Source organism: Poecilia reticulata, linkage group LG15 (genome assembly GCF_000633615.1).
Source record: "Poecilia reticulata strain Guanapo linkage group LG15, Guppy_female_1.0+MT, whole genome shotgun sequence".
NCBI classification, from domain to species: domain Eukaryota; kingdom Metazoa; phylum Chordata; class Actinopteri; order Cyprinodontiformes; family Poeciliidae; genus Poecilia; species Poecilia reticulata.
The window spans coordinates 18,576,253-18,593,419 of NC_024345.1; the positions used below are offsets into that span (position 1 = coordinate 18,576,253).

The following is a 17,167-nucleotide window of genomic DNA, read 5'->3' on the forward strand; positions in this document are numbered from 1 at the left end:
AGATCTGCTTTGCAATTCTCTACGAGCCATGGAAGAGACACGAGTCGGCAGATACTGTAAAGGACGAATGGACTCTGGTCAGATGAAAGACTCTCCACATCAGGGAGGCTTTTCTTCAGCACAGCTGGTGAGAGTTGATAGGAAGATGGATGTTATTAGATACAGCCCAATACCAGAAGAAACACTGTTCCTGGCTGCCAAAGTCCTGAGACTCAGGTGGACCAGTGACCACAGACATACAAACACTGCTCCAACGGTATAGTAGAGATCAAAGCATTGTCATGTGTTAGAATGAATTTGTGCAAATAGTTGAAAATTGCAATTCTCATATGCCATTATATTTTTGCAAGGTAGGTTGAAAGAAAATTGTATTCTCTAGATCAGTGGTTCTTAACCTGGGTTCGATTGAACCCCAGGGGTTTGATGAGTCGGTCTCTGGGGTTTGGCGGAGCCTCTGCCGCGGAGGTAAAGACACACTTGTGTAAAGTCGTGATGATGCCCCGCTTTGCCATCACTTGCTGCAGAGGATCACATTACATTGCTTAGCCAATCAGAGCTGCGGAGGAGCCCTGATTGAAGGAGTTTCACTCAGCATGGATTTGAACTTTTGTCTTTAATTACTTCAGCAAAGCTCACAGTTTTTACCAAATTCTATAGTYTAAWTCTGCTCCTTAGTCGCATCTTTTCGGGGTTGCTACTGCCTCTAGTGGCGTGGGGGTGGTAACACAACTAATATAATTACATTGCTAAATCAGAATACCGCAAAGTATTTTGTGTGTGTGTGTGTGTGTGTGTGTGTGTGTGGGGGGGGTTGGATTGGAATAAGAAGGGTTCGGTGAATGCGCATATGAAACTGGGGGGTTCGGTACCTCAAAAAAGGTTAAGAACCACTGCTCTAGATGCACAAAGCTGATAGACATATCAGAAAAAGCTTTTGTAGCTGTAAGCTGACAGGATGCAATACATGCATTTCAGATTTTATATTGTAACAATTTTTGCTTTTTCTTTCACCTCAGAGTAATGCTTTGTTTCACATCACACTGTTACATCAAATTCCACCAGTTCCTAGTAACATGCTGTCAATTGTAAATTTGGAATTTTGCACAGCACTGAAAGTTTGATATCGGAAATTGAGTCTTTTTATTTACACTTAGAGGAAAGTTCTTGCAGGAAATCAGTTGATTTGGAAGAAAAATGTATGAATGGCAACTGCAGAAAATATCCTCTGCACATTACTATGACTTTTTAAAATCATACATGAAACCATCAGACACTCAAATTAAATATCTGCAATAAACTACAAGATCATACCCAAAAACATGAACATGAATGTCGGTTGATTTTCAACTAGATGATCATTAATTAGACTGAATGATTTTCCAAAATAGATTTTGACTATTTATTGTGTTGTATCGTCAAAATTGAGATTTTAATGATTTGATGTCAGATTAATCTGATTTAATCTGACATTAAATAATCAATTTATGACTATTTAATGTCAAGCCACAGATAATTTGATATAAATTGTGGGTTACATCAAATAAGACACAGATTATTTTGATAATCTGCAGTTTATGTTTATATACTGTAATTTCCTTTTAGATCAATGCATTTCTGATGGATGTTAATGACAAACAACTGACAAAAAGATGCTCATAAGGAATTGCACTAATTTGTCTGTAAAGATTACTAATTTCCTAATTCTCAAAAAGCTGTTTGTGAGTCATCAAAACAATGAGATGATTCTTATAAAAGCTGACAAGCTTTCTGTATGTCTCCACGGGGGCTTGGAACCCTTTCTGCTCGGCTATATTTTCTCTGCCTTTCATGTTTGAAAGCTTCTTTGCTGTCACGTTGGTCATGAGTTCCTGGTAACAATTTCTTCCTCTTCCAGGTAAAGGGCAATATGAGAAAAGAGGTCTTCGAATAAAACTCTAGAGCTAAACATCAGGCAACTTTGCAGAAAAACATAACCCTGTTCACCAGATAATCTGAGCCAGAATAACATTTTACAACAAATTCCCCAGTTTTACAAACCTGTAGTAGACTCTGGCTTAACTGCTGGGATCTTTAGTTAAAAAAAAAAAAAAAAAAAGAAATCACAACAGATGAGTGTTTTTGAATATATTAACATGTTGTTTTGGTTGTAAAATATCCTTATATTTATCAAGAAATAGTCACAACAAACAAAAAAAGAGAATACCCCCAGAAAAAAAAAATGTAGTTGTAAAAAATAAGTTTACATACACCGAATAAAAAGAAACATACACCTTTTTTTACTCACTGTCTGAAGTTAAATCATACCAAACCTTTCTTATTCTAGAACTACGTAAATTATTTCTATTTGCTAAACTCTGCGATGTTAAGATGATGAGTTAATATTTTATCCTTAAATGTTTTTACTTACTGTACGAAAAAAAATCCATCCTAATTTAGAGAAATAAAGACTAAAAAACATCAGTCTGTGTTTAATAATCAATATAATGTGTTTCACGTAGCAAATTTAAATACTGAAATAAACTAAGTTTTCAATAATATTTTTAATTATTTTAATAATAATAATAATTATATAAGATATAGTTGTATAATAACAACATAGAAAAATTGTTCTTAAAAAGAATAAAGCTTATAAAAAGAATAAAGCTTTGTAAAAACCAATCATTAGAGGTTGGCCTAAAAATCGATTAGTGCGTCTTTGATAAAAATATAAACTTTGCACACAGAGTTTACATAAACTTACACTGATATGTAGCTCAGAACAATGTATCAGCAAACCCTGACTTGGTAAAGACCTTTTTTCAAGGGCTGAGTTAATATAATGGAGAAAAATCCTGATGTGTCAGAAGTTTCATTTTTCTGAGGGAGGCAATCCTCTTTCCTTGCTCTAAAAGAAATTCAGTTTTAGACCTGGTGGAAAAAAAGATAGGAGGAACAGCATTAGGCTGTTTATAATTATGTAATTCCAGGGAAGGTACATCCTTTACAATAAACTGGAAACTCAATTGAGCAGAAGGAGCAACAAGCAGCAGATGTTTCTGACTCCTTGTATGTAACGCATGCATGTGTAGATCAGGAGACGGTATATGCTTAGAAAAACACTCGAGATTTAATTGCCCTAATCAAAATCTCGATGTGTGGGGTGACAAAAGGTTATTTTAATTTGCCTGAGGCAATCACTTTGATTACATAATTGTGGTATCAAAACTGTAGCTTGCAGACTAATTTGAATATTTTAATCACAAATGCATAAAAGCCGTTACGCGACACGTCTTAGACCATTCAAAACGAGAACGGCACTGCACAGAGGCTGAATGAATTTTGAAGATATACATTTTTAATCTAATAAGTACCAGATAAAATGATGAATAATGGAGCAGTTTGCGTATGATACCATTGCTACTGCAGACGGAACGCTGTGCTCAGATTTTCTCAGATTTCATACTTGTAAGTTATTCACAGGGCAGTCATTTTCAAGTGCATGCTGGTAAGCAAAAGAGATCTCTCACAATAGTTCCGCTACCATGGAAGTCTTCAGTTGTTGTGATGAAAAGCTTTTATACTTTTTTGAGAATAAAAAAACGGCCACCGGATGGAGTTGATATTATTTATAGAGGAGAATTGCTTTGGTGCTGAAATGCCATTCGCTTTCCAACACTGCGAGGAGCCAATTGGACACAGCTATACAAAAGATACTTTAGCGCCTGAAGAGTGGAGGATAAGTGAGTGGATTGAGTGAAAGGTAACTAGTCTCTCAGTCAATTATTTGCAATTTAAATTTTGATAAAGGCAAAAGGGCCGAGGTGCAATTTACACACAGCACACATTTGACATATTCAGCCTCCTGTTTGAGCAGAAGGTTGTTCGATATCTCCCTGACCTCTTCCAGGCTCTCTTTCAAACATTTGCCTGGGTGGTAAATCAGGGTGATGTCTGCTAAGTCTCTGTTGCACTCCTTTCAAATATGCTGCCATAGAAATGCACACAAAGATGATAACTTGAAATAAAATCCGTATAGAAAGGAGGAATAAAGCACCAAGGGAACTTTTCTCGAGGGATCAGGCAACATTTCTACAGTTCTGCCCTCTGGAAAAAAAAAAACAACTTGAATTTCTTCAAGTATATTCAAGCCAGAGTTTAGCGATGTAAAAAATCTGTGTATTTCATATATCCAGGCTCTTGGCTAAAAAGAAAAAAAAAATAGAGGTAGAAAAGCTCGTAAGAAATGGAGTTTAAAAGAAGAACTTCTGTTAGGTTAATAGATAAAAATAAAGGATAATAAATAATGCTTATTTGCTCTTTTTAGTTTCAGGTTTTAATGTTCATTGCACAGCTGCTGCATGTTGGATGTTGAACACAAAGACTCAAAGGTGTGAGGTCATTGGGCCAGAGACAGTCCTCGCTCTACTGCACAGACGTTCCACCTGAGAAAACACATACATTAAGACCAACACCTGCTTCAAACTCTGTACAGTGCTCTGTAAAGGTGCTGAAAGCCCTGAACCTTTTCACATTTTGCCAAGTTGCCATCACAAATTTTTATGTATTTTATTTGGCGTTTGATGCGATACACCAGCACAACTTAATTTGGATCCCTGAAGTGCAACTGTATGTCTTTACCAACTGCGAACATCTGGAGATTGAAATTCTTCTTTGCAAACAGCAAACCCAGTCAGACTGGATGGAGAGCATTCTGAACATTTCAAGAGAGCATTCTGAACATTTCAAGTCTTGCCATACACTCTCATTTTGCTTAAGCCTGGAATATAACTGGAAGATTCTAACACATGAATAACCTTTGACCTGCACCATTCCACTGTATCTCTAGCTATTGATTAGAGTTGTCATCCTGCTGTTATCTCGGCCTGCGCCCCAGCTTCAGATCTTTAGCAGGTTCAGTTTAATCATTGTTCCGTATTTACCTCTATGTTTAAACTCCATAAACTCTGACCAACTTTCTTGTGCCTACTTAAATAAACCATCCCAGTAGCAAAATGCTGCCACCGTCTTTCAGCATTGCAATCAGGTACACACTGTAAGATCCAATGCAGTGGAATGCAAAGCTCTCTGTTGATTCAAGGACTAGTATGCTACTAGCAGAGGGAATGAGACATTTGTAGAACATTCTATGTTTTCTAAGGTTTCAACAGAAAAAATGTTCAAATTGACAAACTCCATGACTAATAAGGTTGATTTTTTTTGGCTTTGTTAAAAGCTGCAGAAATAAATAAATAAAAAAATGATGTTGGTATGCAGCTCCAGTGGATCACCGCTTGCTGGTTTCAAAATATCTCTGGCTCCCAGTTAATTATTTTTCACCGAGATATAATCATGCCAATGCTGTCTGTAGTTAAATTCAATCCTTCTGATCAGTGCGCCAGTGGTCCTGCTGAAAATAATCAGTAATAATAGCAGGCCTCAAAGAGAAACATTTCTGAGGGCATGACTTGCTTGACTGTCAAGGGAGTGTGAGAGAGTGACTGACAAGCTGTTTGGAAATACAGGCCAGGAGGTCTGTTCACTGTTTGACCCATAACTGCACACAACGCTGCGCATAGTAGTAATTCATGTCCATCATTTTGCCATCATTGTTTCTAGCTGATAAACAACTTCTTTCATTCCAATTTTTCTTCCAACTGATTTACTTGCCTTGCCTTTTTCATCTTGATTTATATGACATTTTTATGTTCGAATGTGCACAGAAGTTCCCTCGAACATTCTGGTTTAAGGTTAGGTAATGATAAGTATTACGGAACAGAAAATAGTTTGTAAACAACCCATTGCAGTCTATCTACCTAAGCTTTTGTGGCACTAGCAATATTTATTTGCAATAACAGAGAGGAAACGGCCAGAGAGAAAAGCGGGGAAGCCAAGTTTCCGGGGTTGGGAATCGAACCCTGGATGGCTGCATGAAGAACTCCTTACCTCCGTATATGGGGTGCCCACTTTACCTCTACACCAATTTGTGTGTTTCTAAATGTGAAATTCAATTCATTTTTGCTAATTTGTAAACAGAATAAGACAGAAAATGGGCATTTTTAAATCAAAAGGATTAACTTTTTAAGGGTTTCTCTGTGTTCTAAATTAATTAAAAATATAATAACTCATTATTTGGTTTCTGCATTGCACCGAAGGGCATTTTCAGGGCCACAAGACTTTTTTTTTTGACAAGAAAAAAAATGGTGCTTGAAACGGCCAAAAAATATAAAATTATTGTGAGCAAATCATTCTTGTAAATATGTCGTTCTGATGATTTGCACTAATTAAGCTATGACAACGTGATTCACCATTTACATGTTGGAATAAACAAAGGAACATACTGAAAGACACAGAGAATTCATTGCAGAATAATGTACAAATCTAATAGCATTAGCTTGAAATTTTGCACCACCATTAAAGTTTGAGCTTTTTGAAATTATGGAAATTCTCATGTTCCAATGGCCATGCTCTGAGCATTGATTCTTGCTTTTCCTTTCACAAAGCCTCAGTGATTCTCTACTCCAAACAACCCCACCAATAAAAATGATCCCTTGAAACAAATCCTTATTCTCATGACAAGAGAAGGTTAACAACTTTTACTGCTGACTAATTCACAGGGATAAACTGGGAAACATTTTCTACACAACAAGACCACAATGTGGATATTCATTTCTTTATTAAACAAAATCCATTGTTTTTTCTATTTTAACCTTTAAAAAGCCTAAAATAGCATTCATTCCATTACAAAGAAACTATCCTTGTGCGTCCAAAGTCTCTTTTTATTGATCGCTATGTTCTTCTAAAACATGATTTGCTCACACATTAAACAAAATTGGGCACATTTATTCATATCAGTGGCATATGTCTTTATCACTGTATGTGGAATTAAAGAGGGCAAATTAAGATTAGTCTTTAACACAGTTGTCCCTGGTTCAATTTCCAGCCATTGACCACTTATTGCATGTATCTGCCTTCTCTCTCTGCCCTTCTTCCTGCCCAGCTGTTAATGAATAAACACCACTAACACCACAAAACTCTTCAGAAAAAAAAAGGTCTTATACCACACCATAAACCCCAAATGAGCAAGCAAATCTGTCCATACCTGTAAAATTATCAAAATACAAAGATTAGTCAAAACCAAGCAAAATGGTTTAGCTGCCAGTCAATCTTCAGGATTTACTTGCAACTAAACCGCTACCTGCATATAAAAGCATTTGCTTTGAAATAATCTTTGATCAACAAGGCCATTTGAAAAACTACAAAGAAGATTAATTCACATCTCAGGTGCATCTTCGACCACAATTCCTTTTTTTTTCAGAGCTCCGCTTGCTGTTTCTGTGTTAATTTCCTCAGAAAAAGCAACTAATTAAATACAAAAACTTGTTTGGCTGAATAAAAAAACTGCTACTCATTTTCTGGCAAGTTTTTCACCCAACTGGTTAGTGAGAAACCATTTAAACATTTAAAATTCTCGATTCAAGTTTGGCCTTAGAATAACCTCTGTGAAGCTTGATTAAAAAAAAAAAACAAGGCAGTTATTTTTGTAAAGCAAGCAAAGCAACAACTATTAACAAAAATGTTGTCTTGGTTACGGCAGTGCATCAAATTATGAAATATGAACCAATGTTGGATTGTGGAGTTTTTCCCAAGACTGTGTGTAGAAATGTGTGTTGTACTTGCTTTTTTATCTAAAGCAACGTTTTTGTGAATTTATTATTTTTTTCATGAGATAAAACACATGACTTTATATCTCCTTATTTGCATTTAACTTGCTTGAATTTTAATCATCAGTGCCCATGTAATTTTGAAAATAATAATCTTGAAAAATAATATAAATATCACGTGTTTTAAAAGAATTTCCCCCCAAAATTTTAAAACCGTGAATGTTGTAAAATGGAATGAGTTGCTCCGTTCTCAGTTTCACAGGATGTTTGTCTTATGCTGTGACAAAAAGTGTTTCTTGACATAGTTATTGACCTACTGTTGAATAATAATATCTAAAACTATCATAAAACTAGATTGATGTTCTTTGTTACGATTATCAAACCCTAAGTGACATTGTGTTTATGGAGGATTAAAGGAGAATTTTTCAATACAAAATTAGAAATTTTCTGGTTGAAATAATAAAACCTTTTCAGATGTGATGTTTTTCCATTTTATGACAAGATACACTCTACAAACACACTTTTAAACACATATAAGTGTATCAAAATAAGTAAGATAATAATAGGTGTAGGCTTTTACTCTTAACTTCTAGATCAGTTTCCAGATTTCTTATGTGAATTAAATCAAATTGTGAGACTTCAGGCATTATACCTAGATCATAAATCATCTAACAAAATGAGTTGCAGCCCATGTCCTGAATTACTAGTGGCTCCTGATCAACAAACTTAAACTGTTGTCAATGTGAATCTCCCATAAATTATGGCTTTGCAACCCTCTCTAGACTGCAATTATCCCTGCTGCTTAAGTATTTTTTAATGACTGTTTTTCCTTGCATTCAACCCTCTAGTTATATACTTGAACTCAGCCCTCTGACAAGCCAGCTTCTTTTATTATAGACATTTTGTGGTTTACCCTGCAAACTGAACAACTGTGAAGTCAGTAGTGTAATCCATCATTAAAAGGGATATAATATTATCAAGAACAAACATTTCTGTATTAAAATCCCCTTTTAATGGCTCTTATGTAAGAATCTTATTTTCTGACAAATAGTTTTTGTCAGACACAATTTTTCCGTGTTGTGAGTCATAAATTAAATTATTTATTAAAAAATGAACAGAAATAAAGTCTTAAAATTTAGAATAAAATTTATGTTTTCAATGTTTTTGATCTACTGAAATCAATGAAACTATTTCAGTGAAACTATTTATTAGAATTCACCTGCGTTTTAGGAAGAATAATTCCACTTAGTACTTATGAAAAAGATACTAACTTAAAATGTACCAGTCCTACCAGCTCCAATTTAACAATTAGCATAGACTTTTAATTTATATTTCATATAATAATTTATAATATGGTAGAGCTACCCTTACTCTGTTTAAAGACCACACTTTAAGCATACAAATTGTATTATTACATCTCACTTGAAACAAAAATAACAGTAAAGCAGACATGTAAAAAGATTTCCCTGCAAATAAACTGTACACAAACAATTAAAAAAACATATACAAGACATAAAGACAAAAGAACTAGTGTTATGAAATAAAATATGGCATGGGTCTTTAAGTGTATTCCTAATCTCTCTTCTGTCTTCAGGTGTCTTAAAGACATACTCTCAGCAGGATGTTGCCACCTGCTTCCACAAAATTTCCAATAACTGCTCAGAAAGAAGCACAAGGGGATGCCATTAGCATTAGAACCCCAGCAAGGAACTCACAGTCAGGGAGCAAAGGATGCAGGTGCAAGCTGCACCACACTGATCATAAGTACATTTGTACATGGAAAGAATGGAGCAGTTGTATAAGTTTTTGGATCTCTTAGACCACAGATTTTGGTTTTTATCATGTTTGATTGAACAGGTGTTCATATTTTCCTCAGGTGGTTTAATATCTTTTGACTTTTTTTTGACAGTTTTTGTTACAGAGTGGCGCTTATTGCACGTGTGTGAGCACTTCTCGGAAACAATTTTCACCTGCTGAATAATGTGCGTCTGTTTCTGTGGCCTGTACCTGAGGTGCATAAGCGACACAGACGTCAAACATCACAACTAGAAAATAAGGGGGCCAAAAGTATTCAGGTTCCAATCACCTGTTTTTTTTTTTCCACAAAGATTTCACCCATACATGTATTGTGTCACCGAGCAACTACAAGTCACTACCCTCTTAGTTTTCAATTTATATCCCGACGCGGTTTAATAAACATGCAGCCACATGAAAAGAGGATGGAACCAAAATAGCCAAAACTGAACCCTTGATAAAAATCCCCATTCATCCTATTATGTTGTGACAGTGCAATCTAGGGATACCAATACAATGAGCAGAGCTGCGCGAACTCCCGATGACCCCGGTACAATGTGATTCAAAAGGATACTGCAGTAACGCATATTCATCATGCAGATAATTGCAATGCTCACACTGTCCCACATGACAAGCCAATGTGACCACTGGCTCTTAATTGGGATTCTTAAAGCTATTCATATTCCAATATTCATGGCGCCCTTTCTCATTTCCTGTTTAATAAATGCAACTGTTAATTGATAGTGTCACAACACAATGAAGGAGACATTTAGAGTGGCTATTTCCTAGATTACCAAAGGTGAAAGGGCATCATGCGCAGTTAATGCGTACTTAAAAAGACGAGCCAAATTGCTGGAAAGTGGAGAGTGATGGCAGACTGATTAGGCCGACTATTGGAGATAAAAAAGATGTAAGGGAATTGTTCTTCTGCTTGTTGACTAAATAAATGATTGGAAAAAGAAAGTGCTTTACAAAAACATAGTTGCTTTTAGGATTGCAGCACATTCAAAAGTTAGACGTTTTCATAGTTTTCTTTATTTTCCATTCCGGAAATCTTTGATGAGACATAAAATTATGGATGACAGAATTGCTGTGTCATTTCAACAACCGCACCCCAACATTATCATAATAGTAGCATGTAAAAGGAACGTGTCAAACACTGACTGTGACAAATTCATGGACGCAAATGGTTTTGATACAGTTAAGATTGCAGGTGAAAGCTCCGATTTTGTCATTTTTGTCAGGTGGTGCAACTAATTTCATACAGAGAACATAAAATGATATTTGTCTCTAAGAGCTAGAAGTATTCTTTTATTGTCATGGAATAACCAGCAATAACTCTGTTTATGCATAAAAAGGTCTGCAACGGTATATTTTAGCCTATTATGACACTTTTACAGGTACAATGAAACAAAACAATAAAACTGAAAGACATAAAGGCAAATCTCTGGTCTCAGAAATGCCATACAGCTCAATGTTAAACTTGATGTAATGTAATATGTGACGATTCTTTCAGAATTGTGTTGTAGACTATGTTTTGAAAAACAGAGCCTGCACATAATTTTGTTGCAGTTCATGGCTCCATGAAGAATTAGAAAAGCTTATGCAGTTGAAGTGAATATGCCTGTGAGCATTGAGACAGAAGGCAGAAAACACATAAGTTCACGTTAGCTTCATTCACTGCTAATGGTTATGTAAGACCCTCCCACCCAATTTCTATGCATGATGCAGGCTGCATCATGTTCCCAAATAAAATATTTAACAGCAAATAGAAAAATTTATAAATCGTTTAATTGTGAATTTATATTTATTTATCGAGTAATGAAGTAATCTGAGGACAAGCTTTGGTTCAGTTGAGACACAGCAGTGACAGCCATACTGAAATGAACCAGGCAAAAGCTTGATAAAGTGTGAAGGACACTTCATATTGTCCCTCAGACAAAGACAGCCCCATCTTAACCTAAGAGAAAACAGCCAACAAACATACTGTATCTGCAAAAAAATTCAGAGTCCTTGAAACTTTTTTACTCTGGATTTTATTGCATCAAAATGGCTAATTTCAACATATTTAATTAAGATTTGATTTGATAAACACAGAGGAGTGCATAATTGTAAAATGGAAGAAAAATTGTGTGGGATTATCAACAATTTTGGATGCGGGGTATGCATTTTGTATCTTGCCCCCCTAAATCTAATACTTCTAGATACACTTCTTTCTTCAAAATGTACCCCACTAGTAAACAGAATTCACCTATATGTAGTTTAACCATAACTACTCTGTGCGTCAGTGAAAGCATCAGATGTCAATTAGAAACCAAAAACATCATCAAGATAAAGGAACACCAGAGCTTGACAACAGAACATGTTTGTATAAAAAAAATAGTAGGGAAGGAAACAGCGAAACTCTCATTTCCATACCTGGCAGCGCGCTTAATGTGTGACCATAACCGTTCATGTTCTTAAAAGGCGGGGGGGAAAAAAAAAATCTGGTTACTGCTACAAAGTGTTGGTTCCCACAAAACAAACTACCTCTGCCGATCCTGTGTCGTAGCGATTATACAGTGAGAAAAAAGAAAACATCAGGTCATGCAGCAACATCATTTCTTACCACTTTGTCTGGTGCAGGTGAATATTGTAAATAAGGTGCAATCAGTCACAGGCGGTCCCTATTCCTAGATTCATTTTTCTGCAGCACGCGTTATCATGTAGAAATGAATTTTCAGGGACACTGTCTCACGTTCGTGTTGGTTTTTACATTCCAGCGCCTTAAATAATCTGTTTGGGCTAAAAGGTGACCTGGTACTGTACCTGACACATGTTCCTCCGTTGCGGCAGGGAAGGTGTTGGCAGACAGGCGGGTCACAGTTCTTGATGTTCCTCCCCTTCACTGCTTCACCCACCAGGTCAATCTCCTTTGAGTTGACCTGGAATTCCTTGATGCAGCCAATGAATCTCCTCTTTTCTTTTCCTCTCTCATCATGAAGCTCCCAGAGGGATGAAACATCCCCAAGAAATATAGGTCCAAAGGATCTCTGCAAAAAAAAAAAAAAAAAAAAAGTCAGAGCGCTGATTTATCCTTAAATAAATCAGTCTCTGAAGTTAGGAACAGTTTGGATACAACAGTACATAACATAATCAATTTAACATTAAAATGAGATTGATTTATATTAACATGAATGTGCAAGATGACATCTAGAACCTACTGCTAGATTCAACTCTAATATAATGTGGAAAATAATCACAATACTGTTAACTAAATTCACTTTCTGAACCTATCGCCACAGAATTATAATTTTGAATCCGTAAATCCATCCTGTAAGCATTTTAAGTTCTTTAAGTTAGCATGTAAAGCAGTCTCTCATCCTCTGTAAGCAGAGGATTTGGATTTTCCAGGGTATTTTTTGACTTGTTGTTAAATGTTTAGATCAGTATTTTTCAGTTAAAAAGCAGTAAAGGAGTTTCACAACTGTATATGTCTAGAGAGAGAGAGAAATAAAAACAAAAGCATTACTTGCTAACTTTCATGTGACATTTAAATAGAATTAATTGTGATAAATTCCAGGAACTCACAGCTTATTCTACCATAACCTTTTGCTTAATGAGTGAAATTAATTCTGCTGCCAAAACGGAGCTACATAATTTGGGGAAATAATCCTGCTGGAGTTCAGTTAAAAATGTTTTATTCTCAGTGAGGGTTCAGGTCATATTTATTTATTTATTTTATTTTTTAAAAGATATGTCTGTCCATGCTAAATAAAACAGAACTAAACCAAAATATAATTATTAAGCCTGCTTTTACTATATGTTTGAAACAATTCAGATTTTTAAGAAGTTTGTGTCTTTTGACAGGACACTCAATGCTGATGTTGCATAAATGTTTGTTCTTGTGGCATAAAAGCCACAGGAATAAAGATTGTGTAGGGAATTAAAGAATTAGAGAACTTTAGGTCCAAACCCGACGAGGCGTTTTTTTGTTTTTTAAAAAATACTAATAATATTATCTGAATTAATAATTCATGTTGGAATGGTATTTCTAAATCTATAGATAATGCTGCTGTTTTTAAAAGTCTTGAAATAAAGTTCTCTTTTAGTTAATTCTGAGGTAAAAACACACTGAAACTTCTTTACTGATTTATGTATTTTTTTGTTTTGTTTATTGGCCACTATAAATAACCACCAGTTCTCTCTTTGCATCCAGTTTAACAACGAGGGCATGCAAACCTCTCTTAGCGCACATTTAGCACCCACAAATAAAGCTGTTCAGGATTTTGTGGTAGAAAGCAAAGTTCAAGGTCCCATAAATTATGTCAAGTCTCCCAGGTGCTCAAGTGACTAACCTGCCCCAGACCATCATGTTTAACAATCAGTTTAAATATTTCTGAAATGCTTTATTGCCATTTTTTTTTTCAAATGTAAAAGAGATTACATATTCCAGAAAATAAAATTTTATCTCATCAGTCCACACACTCTAATATTTTCACAAACATCCTGTGGGCCATACTTTTGTGTGTGTGTGCTTGGTTAGCTGTGGCTTTCGCCTCTGAACTCTCCCATGGATGCTGATTTTGCCCAAACTCTTTCTGTCTGTTGAATTCCAAACAGTGTCGTTAACTGAGGCATGTGAGGCCTGTGGTGCTTTAGAAGCCGTTTTGGGTTCTTTTGTGACCTCTTGGATGTTGGCATTGAAGCTCTCTTGGAAACCAACCAGTAGTGGCTGGTTTCCTGACAACTGTTCCACGTTTTATCCATTGGAGGATAATGACTTTTGCTGATTTTCCCAAGAGACCCCAAGCCTTAAAAAGTGCTTTATAACAGTTTCAAAACTGAAAGATGTCACTAACTTTGTTTCTTTTTTTGTCCTGATGTCTTTTTAGCCATCTAATATTGAAAGATGGGTTGTATGGAAGTGATTTTTTGTTTTGTGAAACTGGACTAATTGCTACAAAACTGTAGCTAATGATAAAGATTTCACAAATTTTTTTACATTGAGTTTTGTTATTACGAATAGCTTTTTCTCCCTTGAAAAAAGAAAGCCATTTTACGATAATATATAATCTGAAAAGAAATCTGTAATGTGCAAATTAGTTTTTACAGCACTGCAACTAAAAGAATACAAATATGTGCTCTTTTAGAAAAATTAATAAAGTGTCCTCAGGAAGAAATTTAAACAAGTCAGTGTATATCCCAAAGTTTTAATAATGAATAGATGCAATACTAGTTCATCTCCTGAATCCTTATACTTTGTTTATACTTGAATGATTTATAAGTCAATTTTAAGTGCCTCCATAAAAGTAAACCTTGCTCTCAATACTCTGAAGTACAAAAAGAGACTTTGAACTGACTAAACATATATATACAAATATAAAAAAAACCGGAAGCCAATCAGAAAAAATTGAAGAACTATTTCTCTAGATCAATACAAACACTACAATAACAAATAATTTTTTGGTCACAATGCAATACTGGATAAACTTCCTGTTATAAATATTATAGAACAAATTCAGTCAATTTTCACTCCATAATAAAACATACTGCATATCTGCACAGCAAAGTAAAGCTTAAATATGAATTTACATTTGTACTCTTTCTACTTCCACGTTCTTTTCCATCATAATTTAGACATTCTCAGAATTATGCAAGGCGTAGACTTGGAATTATTTCAAAGTCTACGCCATTTTTTTTATCCACCTCTCTATCAAATATTACAGTTCAATTTCATAACTGCCACCACAAAATCTGAGCAGTCACGTCAGTATTTATGTATTTATAGTGCTTTCAAAATGCCAATTATTTTATGCAGCCGGTTGAGCGAAAGTGATGGACAGCTGCAGAGGAGTCGTTTCGTGGAGGGACAGTGAAGTGTTGGGCCACATAATCATTGAGGGTGTTGGTTTAATGCAAACGTTTGGTGGCAAAACTGCTGCTTATCTGAAAACCAATAAAGAGGACATGGATGACAGGGTTCATGGGAGAACCTATTGTACTGTCACCACATTGGCTAGGAGCCCTGAGAGTATCTTTAACAAAGCTTAAGAGTCAAATAAACTAAGCTGCGATGCTGGGAAACTTTTACATTGAGCAAAGCTTTATTTGTGTGATACAATCAGCAATGAGCTGCTAGAGTTGCATAATGACAGTGGGGTGCAGAATGAATTCATGGCCCCTTCAAGTGTGTTTACCATGTTTATGAGACGAGTCCATTCGAAATGCTCACTTATGCAATATTCATGACTTTGTAAGTGGACCAACGGCGACTGCGTTCACGAGAGCCATATGCTCATTTTTGAATTTTGTTTTAGAGTAGCATTTTTGGCTGCACAGACACAATGCTGCATGGCTAACCAGTTATCTTCTGTACTGGGAAATATAGCAGATACTTTCACATGCAAGGTATTTCATGTTCTTGGCGCAAAAATCTTGATTTCAGTACTATAAAGGGACAACACAGTTTGGGGATACATTTTTCTCCAACAGTGACCTCAAAGACAGCTCTCTCACTCTCTCAAGTGAACTGGAATTCTATTAACTGTGGTTACAGTGTATATTATATACTTGGATTAATTCAGTTTTACAGGTTAGTAAACAGTTCCGTGCCATTTTTGAATAAAATAACATAGCCATAGATAAGACAGCCCAGTGTACAGCAAATATATTGTGACAGCAATATCAGTGTGAAGATTATTACCACCAAGAGTATCATAATTCTTTCACAAAACTGCCATACATTCAGACTTTGAATGCCAGATAAACAGTAAGAAGCCTTTTGGTGGTCAATATATATGTTATATATAACCAGACCTGATACATATCATAGTTTTAAAGATGCTGAAAGCTATAGAGAGTTAACAAAAACAGCTTCTATATTACAACTAATATTAGCATTGAGTTATTTTCTCATGTGGTGCAGCCCTGGCCAAGAGACATGTGATTCTGTGGCAGTGGTAGAGCAAGTTTGTGAATAAACACTTGAAACTACTTGTTCTCTGAAAGCTTTCTATAAGCTTTCTATAAGCATTAGTAACAAAACCAGGTAAGGGGCTTCTTTTATTTCAAATTGTGAATAGGATGTACTTTTAAAGTGCATCTGTAGACATACTGTAAAGAGCTTTAACAAGTAATGCAATACAATTAATCACTATTGTATTAGAAATGGATATGACTCCAGTCTGAATCGGACTGTTTGAATCTGAATGGGGAGAATTACAGAAATTTGAAGTGAGTTAGCTTCAGTGTAACTGGGCATAATTTAAACTTGTTTGTACTGTGAAGTGAATGTGATCTCAGGATGAGTATTTGCTGCAAAGTTAATTCATCAATGCAATCTGCTGGGCCTACTTAGATTTTTTTTGTGGTAGAGATGCACTGATCAGAAAACGTGTGGCTGATTCTTGATCTCAGAGTTTGTAAATCTCACAATTTCTACTTTTAGCATAAATAAAAATGTATAAGATATACAAGATAGAAAGTGAGTTGTGATATTGTAGAACTGTATGTCTCTGCTTCACTGGAAATCTAAATCTTTTGGATTAATATTAGACAGCTGCATCTGTAAAAATAAAAACAAATAAATGAGGCACACCTCAAATTGAGGATTTTTTGTACATTCTTTTAAATAAATGACAGCTTTGATAAATTAAATATTGTAGAGTAAAAAATAGTAACTCTTTCACAAATGAAAATTTGTAGGAAAATCACTTTCCTTTCTGGAAGCGTCTGTTTTTAAAACACCTTAG

General features: G+C 35.4%; 1 protein-coding gene across 3 annotated transcripts in view; it reads right to left on the reverse strand.

Moving 5' to 3' along the window:
• The window catches only part of eys (eyes shut homolog), a 175,276-nt gene that overhangs the window by 19,234 nt on the left and 138,875 nt on the right, over positions 1-17,167 (reverse strand). For all 3 annotated transcript variants that reach the window (XM_017309078.1, XM_017309076.1, XM_008429846.1), the window contains exon 43: positions 12,243-12,466. In XM_017309078.1, the coding sequence (XP_017164567.1) occupies positions 12,243-12,466 (224 nt within the window). The remainder of the gene's footprint in view (positions 1-12,242; positions 12,467-17,167) is intronic.